This window comes from Hemibagrus wyckioides, linkage group LG18 (genome assembly GCF_019097595.1).
Source record: "Hemibagrus wyckioides isolate EC202008001 linkage group LG18, SWU_Hwy_1.0, whole genome shotgun sequence".
Classification (NCBI taxonomy): domain Eukaryota; kingdom Metazoa; phylum Chordata; class Actinopteri; order Siluriformes; family Bagridae; genus Hemibagrus; species Hemibagrus wyckioides.
The window spans coordinates 6,810,013-6,835,079 of NC_080727.1; the positions used below are offsets into that span (position 1 = coordinate 6,810,013).

General features: G+C 37.1%; 1 protein-coding gene across 1 annotated transcript in view; it reads right to left on the minus strand.

Moving 5' to 3' along the window:
• The window catches only part of scarb2b (scavenger receptor class B, member 2b), a 36,967-nt gene that overhangs the window by 9,858 nt on the left and 2,042 nt on the right, over positions 1-25,067 (minus strand). The window contains exons 2-7 of the mRNA XM_058415188.1: positions 17,834-17,991; positions 13,432-13,576; positions 11,652-11,846; positions 11,401-11,492; positions 10,258-10,377; positions 6,131-6,315 (exon numbers count right to left, since the gene is read on the minus strand). Of these exons, the coding sequence (XP_058271171.1) occupies positions 6,131-6,315; positions 10,258-10,377; positions 11,401-11,492; positions 11,652-11,846; positions 13,432-13,576; positions 17,834-17,991 (895 nt within the window). The remainder of the gene's footprint in view (positions 1-6,130; positions 6,316-10,257; positions 10,378-11,400; positions 11,493-11,651; positions 11,847-13,431; positions 13,577-17,833; positions 17,992-25,067) is intronic.

The window sequence follows — 25,067 nt, forward strand, 5'->3', positions numbered from 1 at the left end:
CCCCAGCTCCTAAAAACCTTGTTTTCCAGTATCTCATTACCATCAAACACATACTATAAAGTCTACACCCCACAGTTGTTACTACAACGGCATACCCCAAAACAGAGAAAAGGTGTGAACAAACAACATATTACAAACCACATGCAAGTAAACAATATATTGCAAACCTCATGCAAGTAAACAACATATTACAAACCTCATGAAAGTAAACAATATATTACAAATCACATGCGAGTAAACAATATATTGCAAACCTCATGCAGCATTTTGTATCTATATAAAAGACTTCCTTTTTAGTAAGCAAAAGTTATAAGTGAATTCGCACCACGGGTTTTTGACACAACCGCAAACTTCCCTCCCTTGCTTTTTTTTTTTTATGCAGCCTTATATTTCCTTCTAAGAGAAACATTACCATAACAACCACCACCATCATCCTGTCTGAGACAGAGAACTTGAAACCTCTCCACCAAGGGAGAAACCTTTATCATGACTGTCTGGGTAAAAAACAAGAGCATGCAGATCATTTTAATGATAAAGTGATGATTTTACAAATCAAAATCCTCTTGCGCAATTGAGGTCATTGCAAAACATCCACTGGTTTTATATTGCAAATTATTATAATTATAAATTAAATTATTATTATATATTCAAAACCAAAATGTCAGTTCAGGTCTTTAACTTCAGAGCACCTCACATGTCCTTCTCAAGGATCTAACAACAAATCTTTGTTTTGTTATTTCTCCACCATTTCATTTAGATCTGGTTTGTTAAATCCTTTGTGCAAGCTTGTACAACTAATATAGTCCTTAGTTTCCCAATCCTGGAGAACCCTGAAGAATCCTGGACCTAGAGAACCACACGTCCTGGACTGATTAATGTGTTTCCTGCTGTAACACGCCCACTTCAACTCAGATTTCAGTTAGATGAAACAGGGGTATTTGGAGCCGGGAAAACACTCAACAGTGCAGGACTTCAAGCTGTAAAGGACCAGAGGTGGGAAACTGAGGACTTATACACATGAGGATTAGATATAAATGTAATCACTGACAAACTACTCATGATATCCTCCATGCATTTAAGTTAAGTTGTCTTTGTTTGTCACATATACATTACTGCACAGTGAAATTCTTTCTTCTCATATCTCATCCTTGTGGACTGGGGTCAGAGCGCAGGGTCAGCCATGATGCTCTCATATTTTACAGTGGATCATTCCAGTCCCTGACCAGTACATTCTACTAAGTTACCAACCTTTATCAGAACTCCATTTTACAGCAGCATCTTTAAACATTGCTCTTCTAACCCGCTTTCAAACTGGTCCTTCTCTGATATTTAGGAAGTGCACACCACCTACACCATCACACCATTGTGTTCGACGTAAACAGCAAGCACAACTTCGGTGAATTCAATTTCTTAGATATTTACGTGAAAGAAGCGGCGCTATTTCAATTACAGTGGGTGTGACCTTTGTCACGATACCATCAGGTCCCATAACCCCAGCCAAACTTTCTAGACATTTTGGCGGACTGTTTCATTTCCCGTTATTTTTTATCCACGCCAAATTACTTGATGCATGTCTGTGATTTCACAGTGCGCCCCATCACCCAAATACCTTCTGAGACAATGTTCATTACACAATGGCTTAATGGACAATCTATAAAACAGTTTAAGCTCATTTAGGTTTAAGCTTACAGAAAACATTCCTGCTATTACAAAGATAACAAAGGACCAAGATATTCTCTAAGGAGACATTTACTAATTTAGTAGTACATGTCATGTTTAAAAGGAAAACACATTCACCGACCAGGCATAACACTATGACCACATGCCTAATATTGTGTTGGTTCTCCTTTTGCTGCCAAAACACAACAAACTGTGATGCACTGTGTATTCTGATACCTTTCTATCAGAACCAGCATTAACTTTTTCAGCAATTTGAGCAACAGTAACTCGTCTGTTGGATCGGATCACATGGGCCAGCCTTTGCTCCCCACGTGCATCAGTGAGCCTTGGCCGTCCATGACCCTGTCGCCGGTTCACCATTGTTCCTTCCTTGGAAGTGCAGACCGGGAACACCCCACAAGAGCTGCAGTTTTGGAGATGATCTGATCCAGTCATCTAGCCATCACAACTCGCTCAAATCCTTACGCTTGTCCATTTTTCCTGCTTCTAACGCATCAACTTTGAGGACAAAATGTTCACTTGCTGCCTAATATATCCCACCCACTAACAGGTGCCATGATGAGGAGATCATCAGTGTTATTCACGTCACCTGACACTGGTCATAATGTTATGCCTGTCTGGTGTATGGGAACTGTAGAAACCAGATATTAATCTGGTTCACATATCCACTTAAAGGTTCAATATTTTGTGCAGACTGAGATGCTTTTCTGCAAACCACAGACATAAAAAGTGATTATTTGAATTTCTATAACCTTCCTTACCAGCTGACCATTTCCCTCTGAACTCTTATCAACAAGACATTTCCACCCACAGAATTGTTGCTCGCTTAGTGTTTTTATTGTCTTTCGCACTATTCTGTGTGAACTCTGGCGGATGTTTTGTGTGGAGAAAGCCAGGTAATCAGCAGTTTCTGAAATACTCGAAAAATCCGCCCGTTTGGCCCCAACAACCGCACCACAGTTAAAGTCACAGCGATCATGCGTTTTCTTTATTCTGATGTCTGATGTGAACATTAACTGAAGCTCTTGACCTGTATCTGGTGGATTAGATAACCGCATGAATGTGCAGGAGTACAGATGTTCCAAATAAAGTGGAAGGTGAATGTACAAATACAGGGGGTCTACGTGATACACCCCTTCAGCCCTTCTTTTATAACATGAGTCAATGACCTTAAAAAAAGCAAGAGAGTAATCATCAGGCTTTCCACACACACACACACACACACACACAGAGAGAGAGAGAGAGAGAGAGAGTTTATTGCTGTTTGTAAGGAGCTTCCATTGACTTCTGTATTTCTGTTTGCTATAAACATACTTACCAATAACCTCTTAACCATTTCATTTCTTTTCAATAAAAGCTATCATTTTTTCTTCAGGACAGGTCAATTGTTCTCACAATCTACAAATCCTTATGTATAAACATCATTATAGGGAATTTCTGTCCTCTGAAAAGACAAAAAAACCTGACTTTCATTAACACACACATCTTTTTTTAGTTCTTTCATAGTTTTCCCAACTGGGTAATAGAATTCCTGCACAGTGTTATATGGTGAGAAAATGAGAAGCTGTAAGCTGATACCGTGATGTTTGGGAAATCTATCTGGTTAAACGGTTGTCCAACTCTAAACTGATTTTTCTGTTCCACATCAAGTTGCCAAATATTACTTGGATCTTCCATCTAGAACATGTTACTTCGGTGTACAAGGTCACAAGACTGAAATAAATGACACATAACACACTCAGTCACATGCAGGCACTTGCACATACACACAAATGTAAACAGACACACACACACACACAGAGAGAGAGAGAACACTAATAGAATGTCTTAGTGGGACAGAGGGGACTGTTTTCCAGTGTGTGTGTGTGTGTGTGTGTGTGTATGTATGTATGTGTGTGTGTGTGTGTATTTGGCAACAAAGGACAAAATAGTGCTTATGGAGTGTGTAAGAGAGAGTAATTGACTCTATACAAGATTATTGCGGGGAAAGAATTTGGATTGAAGCATAATCTTGAAATGTACACACCATAATGATTTACTAATAGTTAACACACATGTCTGAGAGGACTTTGCAAAATGAAGCCAAGGTCATACAACCTGAGGCCATGGAAACACATATACACACACACACACACACACAGCAGGTGGGAGATTAGAAATGAGCCAGGACCTCTGTGTCAGGTGACAAGGTTTAGAGAGAACACAGTGTGTGTTGTGTGTGTGTGTGTTTTGGTTAGGGGGTCACATGCCTAAGCTCTGACAAAAGGTGTTTAGTTATAAAACCATATCTGATGTACACATTTCACTGTGTGCTGAAGACTAATGCATGGCTAACTGGTGCCACGTCATTACTTTTGCTCTGTAAAGAAACAACAAATGCATTTTTGGGTTAGGTTGAGAATTAAGATTAAGACTAAGCCTAGGGGGTTCAGGGGTAGTGTTTAGAGTTACACTGCATGAAATGACATTTTAGCAAGTGAATAAATCATCCATCCATCCATTCATCCATCCATTCATCCATCCATCCTATACACGGTCACGGGAACCTGGAGTCTATCCCAGGCAACTTGAGACCCAAGACAGACTCACACACGTACAAATATGAGAGCCAAGCCATCACAGGCACAATCATACACCCATTCACACACTGTGGACAATTTAGAGATGCCTGTCATCCTACAATGCATGTCTTTGGACTGAAGTTAGAAACCGGAGTACCTGGAAGACAACCTCTGACGCACGAAAGGAACATGCAGGTGGAAGGCAGGAATCTAACCCCAACCCCAGAGGTGACTGTCAACTCCAATTCTCACACACTACGGCCTACAAACATGGCTGCCATGCCATGCTGCCAGCCCAACACACCACTAGCACATGCACAGTCTCTGGAGTTCTGATAACACACACCTGTTGCCAGTTACACACACACACACACACACATACACACACCTTAAAAGAGGCAATCATCAAGTAAATGCCCAGCAGTGCTGACTCTGACCTACCAAGCCTTTATTTGTTCATCTCTATTCTAATTTTGATACGAAATCCTGTTTGCTGATGGCCTGATCCTGAACCTGTTTGAACTTCCCTAACGTTTTGTACTGTTTGCTGATTATCATTAACTGTCTCAAAAGCATTCGCATCCGTCTAAGCCTCTCCGTTGTCGGAGCGATATGTTCACATATGATATGATTTACATACATCTAGGGAAGTAAAATACAAAAAAATGAAGCATGCAAATTTTGGATATTTGATTATTTGAGTGTAATAATCCAACCAATGCAAGTAGCTCACACAGAGCTGTTCTTGGGATTATCATTAATGCCTGGTTAATATTCAACTTCAATACTGATAACTGAGCTAAACATAGCAGCTGGTGTTTTCTAAATGAGGCATGTCTAATGACCTTCTCGGATTCACTCTGAATTCGTTGAAAGTAGTCGTAAGTTGACAGGCTTGTTTTTCTTAATTCTTTTACAATTGATAGTTTTATCACAGAATATTGATTGCTTGTAAGGTCTATTTTAATTTAATTAATTATTAGTTTGATGTGTCTATCTATCTATCTATCTAGATATGATCTATCTATCTATCTATCTATCTATCTATCTATCTATCTATCTATCTATCTATCTATCTATCTATCTATCCGTCCGTCCGTCCATCCGTCCAGCCAACCACCCATCCATCCATCCATCCATCCATCCATCCATCCATCTATCATCTCTCTCTCTGTCTGTCCGTCTGTCCATCCATCCAGCCAGCCCACCCATCCACCCACCCACCCATCCATCCATCCATCCATCCATCCATCTTCTGTCTGTCCGTCCGTCTGTCCGTCCAGCCATCCATCCACCCATCCATCCATCTCTCTCTCTCTGTCTGTCTGTCCGTCCGTCCGTCCATCCAGCCAAATCCACCCACCCACCCACCCACCCATCTATCTATCTATCTATCTATCTATCTATCTATCTATCTATCTATCTATCTATCTATCTATCTATCTATCTATCTATCTATCTATCTATCTATCTATCTATCTAAGTTCAAAGTGTGGCCATTGTCAGCTAAAAAACCTTTTCACATTTTCATAGATTCAATATTAGAAATAATTATTGAAAGAGTAAATTAAAAAATATGTTTTAAGTTATATAAAGGTTAAACTGCACCACATTTGTGGATTCACCCTTTAGTGTAAATGATATAGTAGTACACATCATCATCATCTTCTTCTCCTTCTTCTTCTTCTTCTTATTATTATAATTATATATATTATTATTATTCCAGTGCCTGACCCCTAGCAGCTGAAATCTAGTGCAAAGCCTCCCCAGAAAAGTGGGATCTGAGGAGGGGCCAACTTTGGGACAGGATTTTCAATAAGCATATATATGTGTGATGGTCAGGTGTCCACACACTGTTGCCTATATACAGTAGTTGTTAATAATGTTACCTTTGCGACACACTGCCACGTTTAAGACTCCATCACTCAGGCATTTCTCTTTGTCTTTCTCAAGGCAGAAACCTTCATTCTCGGGATTGTTCATTCCACTGGCTAACACAGCTCGAGGAGGAGTGTATCGATACGCTGGAATCCCCTTCACCTCCACCTCTTTCTCAAACAACATGTGGATGGACCTAAAACCAGACAAACATATACATAAATAAATTTGGGATAAACAAAAAAAAAATGACAAGAATAAACCACTACATCACTGTTTATGGACTAAGACATTTAACCAGGAATACATTATTCAAAAAGTAAACATTTCGAGAATAATTACTAATAGAGAGCTAATGCTACAGATGATTTAATGTCATTTCATTCATTTATCTTAAAGAACATTACATTTCTATTAAAGAAATCTGTCTCTACTCTAATTTCACACAGGCTTTTAACTTTTTGCTCACTTGGCAATGAAGATGAAATAGATGGAAGCGGACTGATTTTTTTCTAAGGTCTTTGTTTTGATTGCAATGTTTAGAATTATGGGAAGTTATCCTTTTCCAGGCAGGAAAATCAGATGAGATTTGAAATGAGATAACCTTTGAACACGCCAAACTTGTTCCCCTTTTCCGGTTAAAAAAATCCAGGGCAAAAGTCAATGGGATGAAAACAAACAGGAATTAATGCAAGTGCTCTATTCTACTTAGCAGTGGTATGATCCAATGACATGCCTGATAATATTAATATTTTATCACAGAAAATGTTGGGATATTTCAAACAAAGATTCATGAATCATCCGATCTACGCTTGTTCTTAATGATTTCTTGAAAGAATTGTTTTCTAAACTCTAATAATGCCTCGTAAATGCCCTTAAAGTATTCCTAAATAACGTATTACGGTGTCAGAGCCTACTGCACAAGCTGTGCATAAAGCAACTGTAATATTTCTTAACGATTCTAAAAACCTTACAAAGATCATAACTGGGTGATGTTTTATCAAGGTGGATAGGAAGAAATTTATTTGTAAACTGTTCACTGGTGCATTTAGAGAAGATTCATTAAATCCAGTTAAATCCAAATTAAACAAATGTTCATATCCTATGAGAGTTTGCGTACATTTATGTCTAATAAGAGTCACTAACTAGAACCTTGATTGATCACTTTCATGTATTTCACGTATTACGTGACAAATATAATTTTACGAAATGAATCGGGAATAATTTAATATATCATTTATTCTACTAGAGTCACTTAGTCATAGCATTGATGACAAATGTTTATAATGTGTTTATAATTGTTATAAAAAATATTATTAATGTTTTCAATAAATATTATAATCCCTTTGTACAAGTCACTGTTACTTGTCGAGTGCATTATAAGAAATACTGAGACGTTATCATGATTTATGTAGAATTATTAGAGTTTAGGAAACATAAAGTGTAGTTCTAATGATTTATAATTTATTAATTATTAATTATTATTAATTATTATTATTTTTTATGTGATTAATATAATATGCGAATGCTACAGTGAATAAAAACACCTTTTTTGTTTCATATTCATTAACATAATATTCAAAGGATCTTAAGAGAAAATTATGAGCATGTAGTCTTCTGTTCTCTCCAGTGGATTGTAAGGGTTACACTAGGTAAGTAGGTGAGTGAATTTTTGCTGTCATAGGTCCAAGCACTAGGAGAATCAGCGTCATGCAGATTCTTTCCATGCTGAACAAAGAAGGGATGGGGTGTGTACAATTAGGGCAAGGGTCTCACTGAAAATAACCTCTCCGTCATTGTAAAAATGAGAATGACAGATACCTAGGTTGGAGGTCATGAAAAACAGTTGCATAATAAACAAAAAGCTAAAAATACCAAATAGCTGGAAGAAAATGGCACCTCTGATATTTTCCAAAGCTTTACTGCAGTTGGATGATATGATAATTAATATTCACAAGCCAACTTTAGCAAAGTTATATTGATTTCTAAATTTATTCTAGTGCTATTTACAAACACAAATAACTAAGACAAAAATCCCACATATGAGCTTAATATTTGAATTGTAGGAATCCTGGATCTAAATAGTTGGTAAACCCTAGGTTACTGGTTCACACTGATTTGTTTACAGCCAAAAGTATGTAGACACCTGACCATAGCAGCCATATAAAGGTCTTCCCCAAACAGTTGCCACAACTGAGTGGCACAACTGTCTTCAATGTCAATGCCGTAGCATTATGATTTCCCTTCACTGGAATTAAGAGGCAAAGCCCAAACATGTTCTAGCATGACAATAACCCTATGCACTAAGTGAGGCCCATGAGGACCATGTTGTGCCAAGTTTGAAGTGGAAGAAACTGAGTGTCCTGTACAGAGCCCTGACCTCAGCCCCACTGAAAACCTTTGAAAGAAATGTTACAACAGGTTCATGCCAGGGATTGTTGCCTGACATCAGTGCCCTACCTCTTGCACTATTATAGCTGACTGGACACAATATTCCCAAAACCACATGCCAAAATCTGTTAGAAAGCCTTCCCAGGAAAATACATTTCATAAATTGTTCATTTCATATCATAATATGAGATGCTGACCATCAGAAATATTTACATAACATCATATACATTCATAAATGATATTTATTGTGAGTACTTTTGAATTGCATTTAATGTATTTTTACTAATATACTTTATTATAATACTAATATTTTATTTGTTTAGCATTTTCTTTACAACTCCATTTCCTTTCTCCTCATTGTTCTCAGCTGTCTAACCTTTAACACAGTGTAAAGCATGCATAATTGCAGAAGTGTTCCGCTGTTTCACTGGAGACTAAGAGACCTATCACCTAGTTTCACGTTCATTTCATAAAATGAGTCAGAAGGTTAAAATTGATGCAGAAAAAAATACTGAGTAATAAATCGGAAAGAAAACTCAACGTGCACCGAAAAAAGCAACTGAACTTTTAACTTTTAAGGGATCACCACAATTGCTTCATTCTGATTTCTCCACATCATTTATTTTATACATATTTAACTTGACATCTGTGATTTGATTAAAGTGTGTGTAAGATCATGGAACCTGACTTCCTAAATTTTCAGTCTACAACCTACAGTGCTGTCATTTCCTTCTAAACAAAGGGTGTTTGAAGATCCTTCTTCCACCAGTACACAATATTCTCTGTGCTGCTGGCCTTCTATGCAAATTAATCCCAGTGCGGCAATTAAAGTATCCGACACAACAAAAGGCAGGATGTATTTCTTGAGTAACAGTAATTGCTGTCGAACGAAGAAAGCTCCTTTTTTTAAAACCGACAAAACTTCCGAAATAGGCCAAGGGTCACATGAAAGCATAAACACACACTTCCACCAACACCAGCAGCCCCACCATCACTGCCCCGTAGCCCCCACCACCCCGCCCATCACTACCACCATTACCAATCCCATTACCACCACCATCACTACCACCATCAGTAACCCCATCAGCCCAATAACCTCAATCCCACCACATCTATATATATTTATATATATCTGTATATATGTTCATATTGCACTGCTAACTTGCACTTCTGGTTAGATGCTAACTGCATTTCGTTGCCTTGTAACTATGTGCAATGACAATAAAGTTGAATCTAATCTAATCTAATCACCACTACCACTACCACCACCACCAACCCTATTAACCCCAACCATTCCACTCCTACCACCACCAACACCCCATTAACCCCAACTCCATCACCACCACCACCATACCATCACCTCCAATCCCACCACTCCCACCAACACCACCCCCACTACTACCCCATCACCACCGCTACTATCCACACCCCAACAACCCATATACCACCACCATAAGCATCACCCCCAACCCCTCCACTTCCACCATCACCAAGACCCCATTAACCCCAACCCCATTACCCCCACCACCATACCATCACCTCCAACCCCACCACTCCCACCAACTCCACCCCCACCACTACCCCATCACCACCACTATTATCCACACCCCAAAAAACACCATATGGTTGTGAACCATCAACCAATATTTTAATATAATTGAAAATTTAAAAACCCCATTTTATCATCAAACCAAAGACTACACAGCTGTGTAGAGGATATAGTTTGATTAATAATGAACTACTTTACCTGCACAGATCTGCCGTGAATACATTTAGACGCTCCTCTTTGGTCAGGAATGGGTGGAAAGCACTACCGTCTGTCCCGTTAATCATGTTGCTCTGATTCGTGGCCCAAAACGACATCAACCTGCACACATAACATCAAAAATGCAAATATAATCAATATATAAGATCAATAATTAGTAAAATATTAACATTATAATTCCTTGTATATCTTGTATAATATCTTAAAAATTAAAGGTTTTTTATATAGATAAGGGATTTAAATACTGTTGTCTATTTATGTTAATAATGTTCATGTTTATGTCTAGTTATATCTACATAATGTATGACTATCATGTTTATATACATAAAAATAAAAGGATGATAAAAAAAGTAAGGATGATAATTTGGTATATGATATAAGTTCAGAAATTAGGCTTAGGGTTCATAAATATTTACATGAAATGAGAGAAATTAAGCGAACCCTGATGTCTTTATTCCATAAATGTTGTTTATTAAATACTATTACTAATAAATATGAATATACAAAGTATATATTCAGATAATTATTATTTGTATTATTTCTGTGAGATAAAGTAAAAAAAAAAATCGGAAAAAAATGGATCATTGCATCCAATCAACATCAACGTGGTATGAGCATTCGAGGTATTTATCATTATTCCCTAGTGCTGTTCTTGAATTTGATAGGCCAGAAGATGATAGGCCCTATAACAGCAGCTCTGACAATATTGACAGCTTTAGTTTATATTTAAAGTTTATATAACTGTTCATATCTTCTACAATGTAAGTAACAGGAGCTAACTCTTGTGGACATTAAATATAACTATAAATTAATAAAATGTATGACATTACAAAGCGAACAATTGACAAATTGCTGTAGTATAAGAGAAATAAAACACTTTCAGTGAAATTAATGGTAAATGTAATGCTGCTGTGTTTGGAGCCAAAGTTGATTATCTTCCTATAACAGCAAGCCATGTAGTGTTTTATAAGTCTGGGTAACTGCATAATTTTAAACTCCATACAATTCATGCACATAATAAACACAATGCACAATAAAGTCCCTAAATATAACCTTTTTCCTCTTCCTTCCCTCTATTGTCCTGGCATGTTAGTAAAAACGGGTGGAGATGATAAAACATCATACTTTTCACCCTTCCAGGTGTGGATCCGGCCGTAGTCCAAGTAGTTATTTTCTCCGGTGTAGTAAACAAACTCGCCATCGTTACTTCTGTTTTTCTGTGTGCCAAGGAAACAACAACAAAAACATCAGGCTGATATGAATTCGGAGAGACAATGGACAGACAAATGAATAAATGAGTCATACATCCAGTAATAATCATGCTATCATCATGATAGCCTTAATTACAAACGAGCCAGAGAGCGAGTGATACATACGTATAGCATGAGGCCGAAGTTCTCGTCCACCTCAGGTTTGGCAGCGCGTAAACGACTGAGCAGTGGATCCTTAAATCCCCACAACAGCTCATCCACAGTGTGGGTCATAAACATGCCGGTTTTTATTGAAGTCATGAAAAAGGCAATGCCTGATCTAATGAAAAACCCCGCGTCCTTTAATTTATTCATCACCGCCTGAAACAAGAGAAACAGAAAGTGTATAGCATGGGATACTGTACTGAATACACATTATATAATAACGCTGCTTCAGTTCTGAATCTGACTGCTCAGAAGGTGTTGATTAATTTTGTAAAACAGCAGCACTGCCAGTAGTGTTGTAAGTCTCATGCTAATATTGCCTGTGTAGTAAAGCCTTATTCACAGACATTTATCTCAATCCTATGGAAGGAGTCTCCAGTGTCAGTGTGAAAGTTTGAAACGGTCAGTAAGTTTTCCGTCACTGGAGACTCTCCATGACTGCATGGTTACATGAAAAACTAATGTATTTAACCAGATTTGTTAAAAATTTGTGAGATTTTGATTTAACATTAGTGATGATTGATTGATTGATTGATTGATTAGTGCTGAATTATACACAGTAATGTTGATCGCTATAATTTACTCTTTCCTGTATGGAGGCATTTCCCAACCGTCTGAGCTACATCAACATCAACACTGAAAAACCCAGGGTGTCTACTTTACACCAAAACATTTTGGCCTGTACACACTGTTACGTATTGTACCTTGCACAGATAGACATGACAAGAGCTGAACACCCTGTTCTTCATGGTTGGTGTAGTATTTAAACCATGGCTTCAATAAATCTATATGCTGTTAATCTTTACTGGACATAATGTCTTTTTTTGTGATAACATTATCTACACCAATCAATCTGCTAATGGTCTTCAGATTTCCTTAAAGCTGAGGACAGCCTGTCTCAGGCATATATGTGGGCTGACCAAGGTGCCATATTCATCCCACTGAGATATCATTGCTAAACACTTCTGTTTAGTCATACTGTGTAATAATGACTCGACTAGTTTGGCAATCTTGATTTCTTGATTGATTTCACAATCATGAAATATGTGTCTACACAGTGAACGGAGAAAGATTTTGCAAACTTGCACAAGACCTTACACCCAAACTTATTACTGCTAGATGATTGTGCCATTTTTTTTTACCTTTAAAGGGACACTATTTGCTCTTATTTTCATACAATTTAAGTGTTGGTTAATTTCTGTATGTTGCTATTTTGGTCATGAATGAACGTGCTGCATGAATGGAGATGGAAATTCATAGACGTTTTGAACACAGACCACAGACCACAGACACAAGTTTATGATTGTTGTCCCAATTCACAACATTGTTTTTCACAAAATAATAGGCTTTCTTCATCCAGATAATAAATATAATTAATCATTTTAGTTGTAAAAAAAATAATTAAAGCTAGCATTTGTGGCGACTTCATACAGAAAGATTTATTGAAGATCTTTTAATCACTCACCAACATTTATTTTAATCCAAAAATCCATTATAACAGTACTATATTAATCTAAGGAAATATATTTCCATAATATTCAGCAACATCAGCGTTCTTCTGAAGCTTATTAATATCAGCTTTCAAACTAATTTGTCCATTTAGTCTATTGTGCTTACACATGGGAAAAATTTATTTGTTAATTAAATCTTACATCTTGTTTTAAATATGTCCTTTTATCATGAATACAGAACCTTATTTCATCTACCTCATTTACACACACACACACATTTACAAGCTTACCACTGCTGGGATGTTAACAGTAGTCACGAGATCCTCAGTCGGGTCTCCAGCTGACATTTCAGGCACAAACACGAAGGATTTGGTGGTCAGAGCAGAAACTTTTCCATCTTCCACAAAGGTGACATTTTCCTTAGGTCTGTACTCCCTGAGTCAACCCAAGACAATGGAATACATTTCCATTCAGCAAAGTCAGCAAAGACATGACTAACTATTTGGACATTTCTGTAGCATTTTTAAAAGAAATAAATCTGACCAGACCAAGTCTGGAATAGGTATGGAAGTATAGGAATAAAATAAAAGTGCCTTTGACTGTGAACACAGTCAAATGAGGAGATATAAGCTGAGATTGCATCACTTCCCCCTTCGTGCAATATTGAGTTGTTTAAGTCAAACTGAAACTAATGCAGTTAAGCTGCTTGAGTCATCAGTTTGCAGGTTTGCAGATTCTATCTATCAGCACAAACAGATTATCAGAGCTGATTCTGAGTGAAACCAGGAAGTATAATACTCCCATTTACAATCATGATACTATATCGGAAATTAGAAACTGAGGGTATTTACTATGGCTCAATAAATATAATGGAGCCATTAGATTATAGATAACAGATGAGGGCATGTCCATTAGGTATAGGACAATTTAGGCACTAAAGGCAATAATTGTTTTATTCCATTGCATTCTATTCCATTTAGTCTATGAAAATGGTGTTAACTACAAATGTATTAAATCCATGTGCTTACAATTCATCTTGTTTAATACAAATGAGCAATTGAGGGTTAAGGGCCTTGCTCAGGGGCTCAGCAGAGGCAGCTCGGTGAACCAGAAACTTGAACTAATGACCTTCTTATCATCCAACACCTTAACCACTAAGCTACCACATCCCCAATTTACACAAGCAGGGAGTTAATTACTTAAAGCCTGGATTAGTGTGTCAGACGTCAGACGTAGCATGTGTCAGACGTTATAAATCATTTAAAACATTTACAATAACAAGATCAGTTTTGCAACAATTTAGCTTTAAGTAACCACTCATAACATGCCTATGTAATCATTTTCTTGCTGAACAGCATTTCATTTTCATCTTTGTAGTGTTTCAGAATGCTAAAAGGCTCAGAAGAGCACAACATAACCACATTCAGTGACCTAGGCCACTAACAAGAATCAGTTATTGATATATTCATACATGCTTTCAGTAAAGTAAAGTTCACAAACAATATCCCATTATTCTTCACCTGGAGAACTGAAAGGCTGGTTAAATGATCTGAAGCCTGTGTCAGAAGATTTTCTGAGGTTGCATGAACTTGCTTTGCAATATATATATATATATATATATATATATATATATATATATATATATATATATATATATATATATATATACACTAAAGGATTAATACACTTATCTGTAATCTAGCTGTTCCAGCATATAAACTAAAGATAACACATAAAATGACACACAGAGAAGAAAGTCAATAACAGGGGAAAGTAATCTTATATTCACTGTCTGTGCACCTGTTCTGTATTTTTTGGGTACTCTCTTTGTCTAATGTCTTTCACTAGAGCCTGATAGTATTTTATTACATCGCACAACCCCTGGATTGGGGTAACTGTATAATAAATAAGGTTGAATTTAATCAAATTGTATTTAACTTATTGAAGTCGCTGAGAGGTATCAGCTTATAACACTGTGTTATGTGTTTCTATTTGAATATGTTAAATGCGTTAAATAGTGGCACTAAAAATTAAAACGTGTTACAGGGAATATTTCAGGGAAATAATTGCCCCCACTAATATTTGATATTTTTGATGCTGTTCATGCACTATTATTGACAAAAGCTTTAAAAAGTTAAATTTTTAGGGTGGTCTAGCAGAGCTTGTCAGTGTCATAATGTTTAAGATGGCCAATCTAGTCACATAAACCCGTGCACGCTCCAGTTTTAACAGTGAAAGAGTGTGAGGTACACTATATTGCCAAACGTTTTGGAACACCCGTCCAAATCATTGAATTCAGGTGTTATTTTTCATTTTTGGCAAGGAACTCTTAATGCTTCAGCTTTATACCAAGACATTTTGGACAATTTCATGCTCCCAACTTTGTGGGAACAGTTTGGGGATGACCCCTTCCTGTTCCAACATGACTGCACACCAGTGCACAAAGCAAGGTCCGTAAAGACATGGATGAGCGAGTTTGGTGTGGAGGAACTTCCTGACCTTAACCCGACAGAGCACCTTTGGGATGAATTAGAGCGGAGACTGCGAGCCAGGTCAAAACTGGGACGTCTGCCTTCACATTAGACACTAGAAGCACATTTGTGAGGTCAACATCAGTGCCTGACCTCAGAAATGTTTTTCAAGAGGAATGGTCACAAATTCCCATAAACACACTCCTAAACCTTGTGGAAAGCCTTCCCAGAAGAGTTGAAGCTGTTATAGCTGCAAAGGGTGGGCCAACTCTGTATTACATTCATGTGCATGTAAAGGCAGACGTCCCAAAACTTTTGGCAACATAGTGGCGGTAAGAGGTAAACTAAGTAGCTTTAATATTTTATGATGCTAAACAACTCACCTTAATATGCGGAAATGTAAACATTTACACAATTAACGTAATGTGAAGACACAAGAAAAATGAACACATCCATTTTCAGTATAATCTGCACAATAAAAAAGGTAGAGATTAAACAATCCTGAATTAAAATAAACCGTCAATTTCAACTGTTATGCAAAATACACTGGGCAAAATACAGCTCATGTAAATCCAGAGACAAAAAGAAGAGCATGCAACAAAGAAATTTGATAGGTCACACATGTTTAAGTAAAATGTAAGGTTGTGCACTGAAGCATATACTGTATATAAGTTAGCTTCACACTGTATATGAGTTAGCTTCTCTCATTCAGAGAAGCTGTTACCGTGACTTACGTGCTACTAGAGAGCTTCATATGTGAAAGCTGATCTAACTTACATGATTTAATGTGCGTCAGACTTTGCAGACATGTGATAAGAGATTAAAATAGCTCGATCTAACTGTGTGTAAGCTATTACACCGCCAGCCAACTGTTTTTATCCAATATTTTACTATATGTATTTCAGTGATCAAGAAATAGTTAAATGTCAATTGAGAAATTTTACAAATTAATATTTTTTTTTATCGGAATCCAGATTAAATCTGATTAAAATCACTCTAATCAGGCACTCAGTTTAAGCGAACCATGTGTTTATGCTTTAATGTTAATACTACCAGGCTTTATCACTGATGAACACTAAAATGACATGAAATACATTTTTTTCAGCACAACAAGACAGACACTCCCAATTCTCTTATTAGGATAAAGTCTCTTGAGGCTGTTGATTTTTGAGGAGAGACTGACAATTAAACAGGACACCAGAACAACAGACGATTCAGACCATTTCAAGAAATATGCAAATACTGTTCTTTATCTATAGGCATGTGACTGTTTAAAAGCACTTATTTATTTATTTATTTATTTATTTATTTATTTATTTATTTATAATCACACTCTCCGGTCTCACCCAAATGAGGATGGATTCTCTTTGGAGTCTGGCTCCTCTCAAGGTTTCTTCCATCTAATCCATATCATCATCATATCAAGGGAGTTTTTCCTTGCCTCAGTCGCCTCAGGCTTGCTCACTAGGGATGATTTTGTCTTAACTTCTAGGACTTTTTGCACTAGGTTTTTTGTTTCTTATGTTCTGTAATTTAATTTAATTTAATTTAATTTAATTTAATTTAATTTAATTTAATTTAATTTAATTTAATTTTTTTTACAGTAGCATGAATATCTGAAAGTAAATGATTAAAACATTCTATCAAGCTTTAGAATTCCTTATTGAATTGCCTTTCTGTATAGTTTTCTTTGGTTTGTAGCATTAATTGCAACTAAAGATTAAGAAAACTTGATAAAAGTAGACCCCGCAGGTTTTGAACTTTGACTGGCAGTGTATATTAGAACACACAAATGCCAGATAGGTCCTTTGTGGACTGGCTGCTATCTGCTGTGCTCTCTAGCCTGTAAAACCCCTGGTGTGTACACACTGCCTCAAAGCAGCAGTTTGATCTAGAGACACGTCTAATTGACAGTCTTGTAAATCACTAAAGACAAACTGCATACTTATGTGAGATATAAGTTGTACGGAGCCGTTTAACAGAAAACAAAAGGACAAATAAACAAAATAAAACAAAAAAAAACCCAAAAATACAACATATAATTTTGGCCATATAATTTTTAAAATTATGGTATGCTGTCAATTAATTCATTTTTGTTCATTCATTTATTGATGATTAATTTTATCAGGGTCTGTATGATAAGTTCTCGTTTGAAGATCAATTATTATTGTCTAAAGCAGTCTATTTTCTGTGGGTGTGTGTGATTGGGTGGGTGTGTTACCTGTAAGTGTATGGTCCCATTTGTGTGAGGCGTGGTTTCTCTCCAGCTATGAATCCATCTGGGTTGGTGACGTTGAAGAAGAAAAACTCCATGAAGACAGGTGGGGGAGGATTCTTCCATGTCTGGAACACTTTACTGCCCTCAGTCAGAGTGATCTCCTACAACACACACACACACACACACATTCCGCTTCAGTTGGTGATAATCACGTGACTCGTGTGCTTTCAGACCCCCAGCTGCCATCACTGTCTCCCATGGCAACAATAGCACAATGTACATGACCTCCAGCACAACAATGTAGCACTGTAGTAAGAACTAAAGCATTTATAACACCGAGAAGAGATGTTTTTATCGATACAAACTAGCTTAGTGTTGCGTTTACAACAGCTATTTTACATTTCTTGTTCTTAGACTACAATCACACCGGCATGGCAGGGCACCACCAGGCTTCATTTGCAGCAGTGCTTTCTTGTTTTTGTTAGAGAAATTTGCATGCAAGAGACAAGTTCCCATGCGTAAAAAGGTTTCTCCAATCCCACGGATGGAAAATGCCAGAAGCAAACTAGGGTTATTCTGTGAAAAGAGAGCCATCCCAAACTTAAGTCTCCAAATTCCTGCCACTGAACAGTGGCCAAGTATTCATTATGTGGACTAGTTAATGGATCCACACAGATAGTACACAGGGGGGGTTGGGGAGCGAGCGAGCGAGAGAGAGATGGAGAAGATGGATAAAAGGTAAAACAGAACCAAAGAAAGAAAGAGAAATGTAAAATGCATGAGCGTGAGAGATACACAGCAAGGGGGAGAGAGAGAGAGGGAGAGCGAGTGACAAAGAGGAACAAAGAGAGACAGCAGGTGGAGAGATGAATAGTGAGAAAAAGAATAAGGAGAGATGATTCAATGTATAAGAGAGAAGGATATGCAATAAATGAGAGAGAGAGAGAGAGACAAATGAGACCAAATAGAGAAATGGTCATAGATAGCAGAGATAGATGGATTGAAAAAAAGATAAATACATGAAACACACACACAAAGAGAGAGAGAGAGAGAGAGAGAGAGAGAGAGAAAGGGGGGAGAAAGTCCTTAAAACTTTATTACTATTAACGCATTTGTGAAGTAAATATAAAGTAAAGAGCCATTGGAAGTACTAAGTAACACACATGAACTCATATGAAGTGAAGATACAGTGTGTGTGGTCGTTTGATTATAATGTTAGATCGACTAAGCACAAAACATTCAAGAGCAATAATTAGCCCCTTTATTGTTCACTGCCTAGCACGCATGTGTCCCAGCAACACAGAAAAGCTCTCTGGATCATATGCCACACAACTATAATGTTTAATATACAATACACAATGTAGATTACTTTCAGATCAGTGAGGATCCGTTCAGCACAAGCATGTTTCCCACGAATGTGTAGGCAGGAAGGTAACAGCAAATTGTTAGCACTTTAACACTTTCATTGTCTCCAGGTATTCCCTGATCGTGATCTCTATGAGACGAATATGAAAAAAAAAGAAGATTTTCCAGGTTTATTAAAAAACAAGTAAAAACACAGAAAAGTCTGTCCATAAAATACTGGTTATGTAAACCATTGGAATGTTTCCCAAATTTAACAGAATCCTACAAACAGTGATAAAGTCCAGGCGGGAAGTTTATTTGCTCAGATAAAGTTCATCACAAGCTGAGAGAGAATGCCTTTCAATCAGATTTCTCTTCAGAAATTCAAAAATGAGCATTAATTTTTCAGGGGGAGAAAAAAATTTGTTTCCCATTTTCCTGTTATACACAACTCTCTCATTTAGTTGTTTTTGCTGTATTATGCTTGTTTACATTTAAGTTTCATTCATCAAATTTCATTTGCAATACTATTTAATCATATATCCAGATTGGCTTTATTACTACAATAATTTTTTTGTATTCACTTTATTTCTGCAAGAGACTTATTTCTCCATCAACATATTTGTCCAGTTCATCAGGGTGCAAAGATATAGTGGCTGGGTTTCAATTTGCCAAGAATGTCCTTGATTCATGTTATGACATCCATTTCAGTGTTTCGAAACCATCTTACACAATCTATTTTACACCCGTCTTCAACTGACGACTATTGTAGTTCCCATCATTTCATTTGCTTTTACTTCATTTGCTTTATTGTTTAGTGATGTCTTTCAATATTATGTGTATAAATACTTAAGAGTTCCATTCCAAGTCAGCTGGAACTGTTATAACAACTTTCTGACCAATCAGAATTGAGAATTCAACAGCATTATGGTATGAATAAGAAATAAAACATGGGTCATGTGATGGGCGAGCTGTTGATGTTCCTGAGTGTTTTATTCCTCTTATACCACAGTCTTATACCAGTAACATCCATCCATTCATCTATCCACCCACCCATACACCCATCCATCCATCCATCTATCCACCCACCCATCCATCCATCCATTCATCTATCCATCCACCCACACACCCATCCATCCATCCATCCATCCATCCATGTTCTGTAGTACCTAATCTACACAGGGAGCCTGGAGGCTATTGAAGGAGACTTGGGGCACAAGGCAGGGGGCACACTGGACAGGGACAATTTTAGATATGCCAATCATCTCATAACACGTCTTTGGACTGTGGTGGAAACCAGATTACCTGGCAGAAACCCTGAAGCATGGAGTAAACATACAATCTGTTCAGTGATGTCTTCTTTCAATATTATGTGTATAAATACTTAAAAGTTCCATTTCAGGTCAGCTGGAACTGTTATTGCAAATTTCTGACCAATCAGAATTGAGAATTCAACAGCATTATGGTGTAAATAAAAAATAAAACATGGGTCATGTGATGGGTGAGTTGTTGATTTTCCGTTAACAGCATGTTCTGAAGTCTATTAAACCTTTTACACCACAGAATAGCACCAGTAACATCCATCCTTCCATCCATTCATCCATCTATCCATTTTTCCATCCATTTATCTATCCATCCATTCATATTCTGTAGCGCCTAATCTACACATGGTCACAGAGAGCCTGGAGGCTATTGAAGGAGACATGGGGCACAAAGCATGGGGCACACTGGACAGGGTGCCAACCCATCGCAGGGCACACTCTCATACACTACAGACAATTTTAGATATGCCAATCAGCCTATAACACATGTCTTTGGACTGGGGTGGAAACCAGATTACCAGAAGCATGGAGTAAACATACAAACTCATGCAAAATGGAACCCCAACCCCAGAGATGTGACGCAAACATGCTAATGTATTTTACGGAAATTTTAACATGTGCATGTTTGTCCAATCTTGAAAACCATAACAATACTTAGTCATTTTATCTACATAAAAGCTATATCCTATTATGAGCTCCATCATAAATAATTACTCCTTAATTTGCCTATAATATCCTTCCCATGACAGGACAAAGAGAAAAAGGAATAAAACATCAATAAACTGACTTTGCAAAGATTTAAAGATTTAACATCTATACAATACAATACAATACAATACAATATACACACATCTCAGAGGTCAGACCAAATCACTGTTTTGGCATTCAAGTTCAAGTCAAGACTGATGTCATTGATAAGTCTAAGTCAAATTACAAGTCCTTAATCTTACATTTCAAGGCCTAAATGAGTCCTAATGAGCTCAATTCTGTCAAATTTGTGTAATAAACATACACAAATCATACAGACTTTATAGACATCTTTATCTTTTGAACTACGAAAATCTCTCTATGCCACACAACTAAAATGTTTAATATACAATACACGGTGTAGATTATTTTCAGATCAATGAGGAGCCGTCTTAAAAAATAAGACTTGCACAAGCATGCTCGAGCGCATTTCCCACGAAAGTGTAGGCAGGAAGGAAACAGCGAAAATAATTAACACTTAACATTCTCATTTTCTCCAGTTATGCCATGATCATGATCTCTGTGAGACAAATATGAAAAAAAAAAAAACCCTATGAAAATATGGGTAATTGAATGATCAGTTGCAAATTTAGTCAAAGTCAAATCACAAATGTGCTTTTAATTATGTCCAGGCGGTCAAGGCCACAACGATGGCACAGCTGAAGTTAAACTAACAAGTGAACTGAGTCAACAAGTGTATTTAAATGTGGAAAATGCCAGAAAACTGGGTTAAATATCAATAGTTAAATATCAATTTTACCTCTTCTAACATTTAGAGACGGGATAAAGAGAAAGGAGTGCTTGGGATTAGTCAGGTTTATAAAATGATCAGCATTATATTTCTATTTCGTTTATACTTTCGGATGCATTTTGTGCTTTTGAATACATTTGTGTATGTCGATTATTTCATTTATATTTATTTTTCGTAGCATCTGAAGCAGTCCATTGCAAAACTAAATTTCCTCCGGGATTAATAAAGTCTTATGTTATGTTATGTTATGTTATGTTATGTTATGTTATGTTATGTTATGTTATGTTATGTTATGTTATGTTATGTTATGTTATGTTATCAATATTAATGTCAGTGGATGTCCTCGTGTGTGTGAACTTTCCTTGATTTCATTGTGTTCTTTATGCAGTGAAACTAATTTTGCTTACTTACTACGTGAAATTTAGACAAAGAGAAGAAACTAAGAGGGTGTGTAGGGTCGATATTTTGGTTTGTGATTTGTTTTGGTGTGTAGGGCTTTTTGTGTGATGTCTGTGTGGGAATGTTTTTTTAAATCTTCAGGGAGACCAGCCAGATGTTCCCACAAGGATATCTGACAGTGTTGAGGGAATCTTTGGCTGCATGTGTGTGTGTGTGTGTGTGTGTGTGAGAGAGAGAGAGCGTGTGTTGTTGTTATTTTTTGTCATATTTTAAGATCAAAGTATTTTTTTCCGACTTTGAAGAACTTTTCTTCGACGTCCAGGACAAACATTTTTACCATAAAAAGAAATTTTCTCTTCCAGAACAACTATAGTGCTGTTTGTTTGGGTTTTTATTTTTAGTCGGTTGAGTCTCTGTGGGTCCCCCCCACCACCACCACCCTCACCATTATATTTATTGTATTCAAATGTATGCAAATTTCTATCCATCTTCAATACTCTTGCTCTCCAATGACAGTACTTAATGTAGTTTACATTCCCTAGATCAGGGGAGGGGAATGATACGGAGGCGATCCGGGAGGGTGTGTCGGTGACAGTGAAAAGGAATGGAGTGTGTGAAACAGGGGCGCAGGGGTAGGAGGGGTGACGGGTGGTGGTTGGAGGGTTGGTTGGGAGTGTGTGAATGTGGCTACATACATGCTTCCTCATGGAAAAGGGATAATAGAGCTTTTAATGGTTTGAATGACTAATGAGAAGTATTAACGAGAAGGATCGTTAGGTTTATGATCCAAGTGCTTCAGCCAATCATGCACAGCCATGCTGAAACTGAAACGCATCTATCAGTTTCCCACACCAACACTACCATCGTTCCTTTATCCATACTCCAAATTTTACATGCAAGCCATAATTGGACACCACATTTATACCACAGATTCAGCATGTGCACAAAATGCTTTAACAATCTTTACTGCACAGTGCTATTGAATTCTTGCTATAAAGTAAGTGATAACATGAACAAAGTTGATTTGTGGATATTCCACAGCATTTAACAAAACTAAAAATGAATAAAACACACCGTGTGTTGTTATTAATACGTAAATGTAATTAGTGAGAAATTCAAGATATCACATCACCTTCACATTGATCATTTTCCTGAAACATCATGCGTCAGTGTGTTTTATTCTTATCCATTGCTGATAAGTGAGGAAATACGTACTGTTTCTAACTGAGAACGGATCAAAAGGTTAGACCTGCATACCTGTATCCTGTAAATAAAGAAATCATCAAACATGAGCCCTCTCCAAACTTAATATTTTTCATAGTTAAATAGAAATACCTTACAGATATTGACATGTACCATGTGGTATCATCGGTGTTGCTTTTCAAGACCATAAACAACTTAAAAAGAGTGTTAAAAAATAGTATTCCTGCCAAGCCACTCGCTAATATAGCAGCTCTGGTATGTGTTATTATCAATAAAAGACATGCTGATACAGACACACGCGCAAACATCAGCATCCGAAACATGTCTTTAAGCCTTGGCAACATTATTCCTGATGACAAGACGTATTTGTTTTCCCTTTCCCGTCATGCTAGTCTAGAGTTTAAGAAATGCTGCACATTTTCGCTTCATTTCATGAAGTGTCTAAACCTTCACTTTCCACATCATTCTGAGCAACACAAAGATTAAGACACAACTAATAATCTTAATGTATGTCATTGGAGGGGGGGGGGTGTTTATGATCATGTTGCCAAGCACATAGTGGTGGTTTATATGGGTGTGGGCTGAAATATCTTTGGTATTTTTGTGACCAGCCACAGGCGGTGTTTATATAAGAAAAGGTTGAGTTACAATAAATACAATTTCAAGAGGTGTGGTTAGTGCAGCAGATCATATTTTAGTAGTAGAAATGTTAGGCTGGATGGAATAACCTCCAACTGTAGGTGTATGCTTCCAATAGACATAGCAAATCAGAAAAAAAATATTCCTTTTCTGTAATCCTTTGTCTGAATTAATGAATTAAATAAAAAAGATTATTGACAATCTACCATTAGTGTAGGTGTTGTATATTCTGATAGCGGTAGGGATTTATTGTACGCTGGCTAATTTCCCATCTATATGGCAGCAATAACATTGACGAGTTTATTTCGTTATGTTAGACATTCTATTAACTTCGGTTAACTACATGACCCGCTAACAACTTTCTGAAATGCATTTAGCCCTGTAGCCTTGACTACATTTCTAATATGTTCAGGCTAGTCTCACATGATATGCACCACCTTGGAGGGTATTTTCCTGCAGGGACTGGGCTGAGGGAATGTGTCATGTGTTGGTGTGTGTGGTGGTGGGGGGTGGGGTGTGCACAAAGATAAACTATTGAACGGAACATAACTGTTAAGAACTTGCACTGTTCACACTTACACGAAGACAGCACACCATTTAAAAACATGCCACATGACAAACGGTTTTATATAGTTGACACTTTCTGGCACTGGTTAAAATATTGCTTATTTCAGGATGTCCAAGGTCTGGTTTCTTCTTGATTAGAATGAAAACCTGCACCCAGACCATCCCTTTGCAGATATGATTGGACACACCTTCCTTATTCTATTCACTCATCTCTGCCAAAAGAAAAAGAAGTGCACATTCTTTGCTAACCTGCTATAAAATAAGA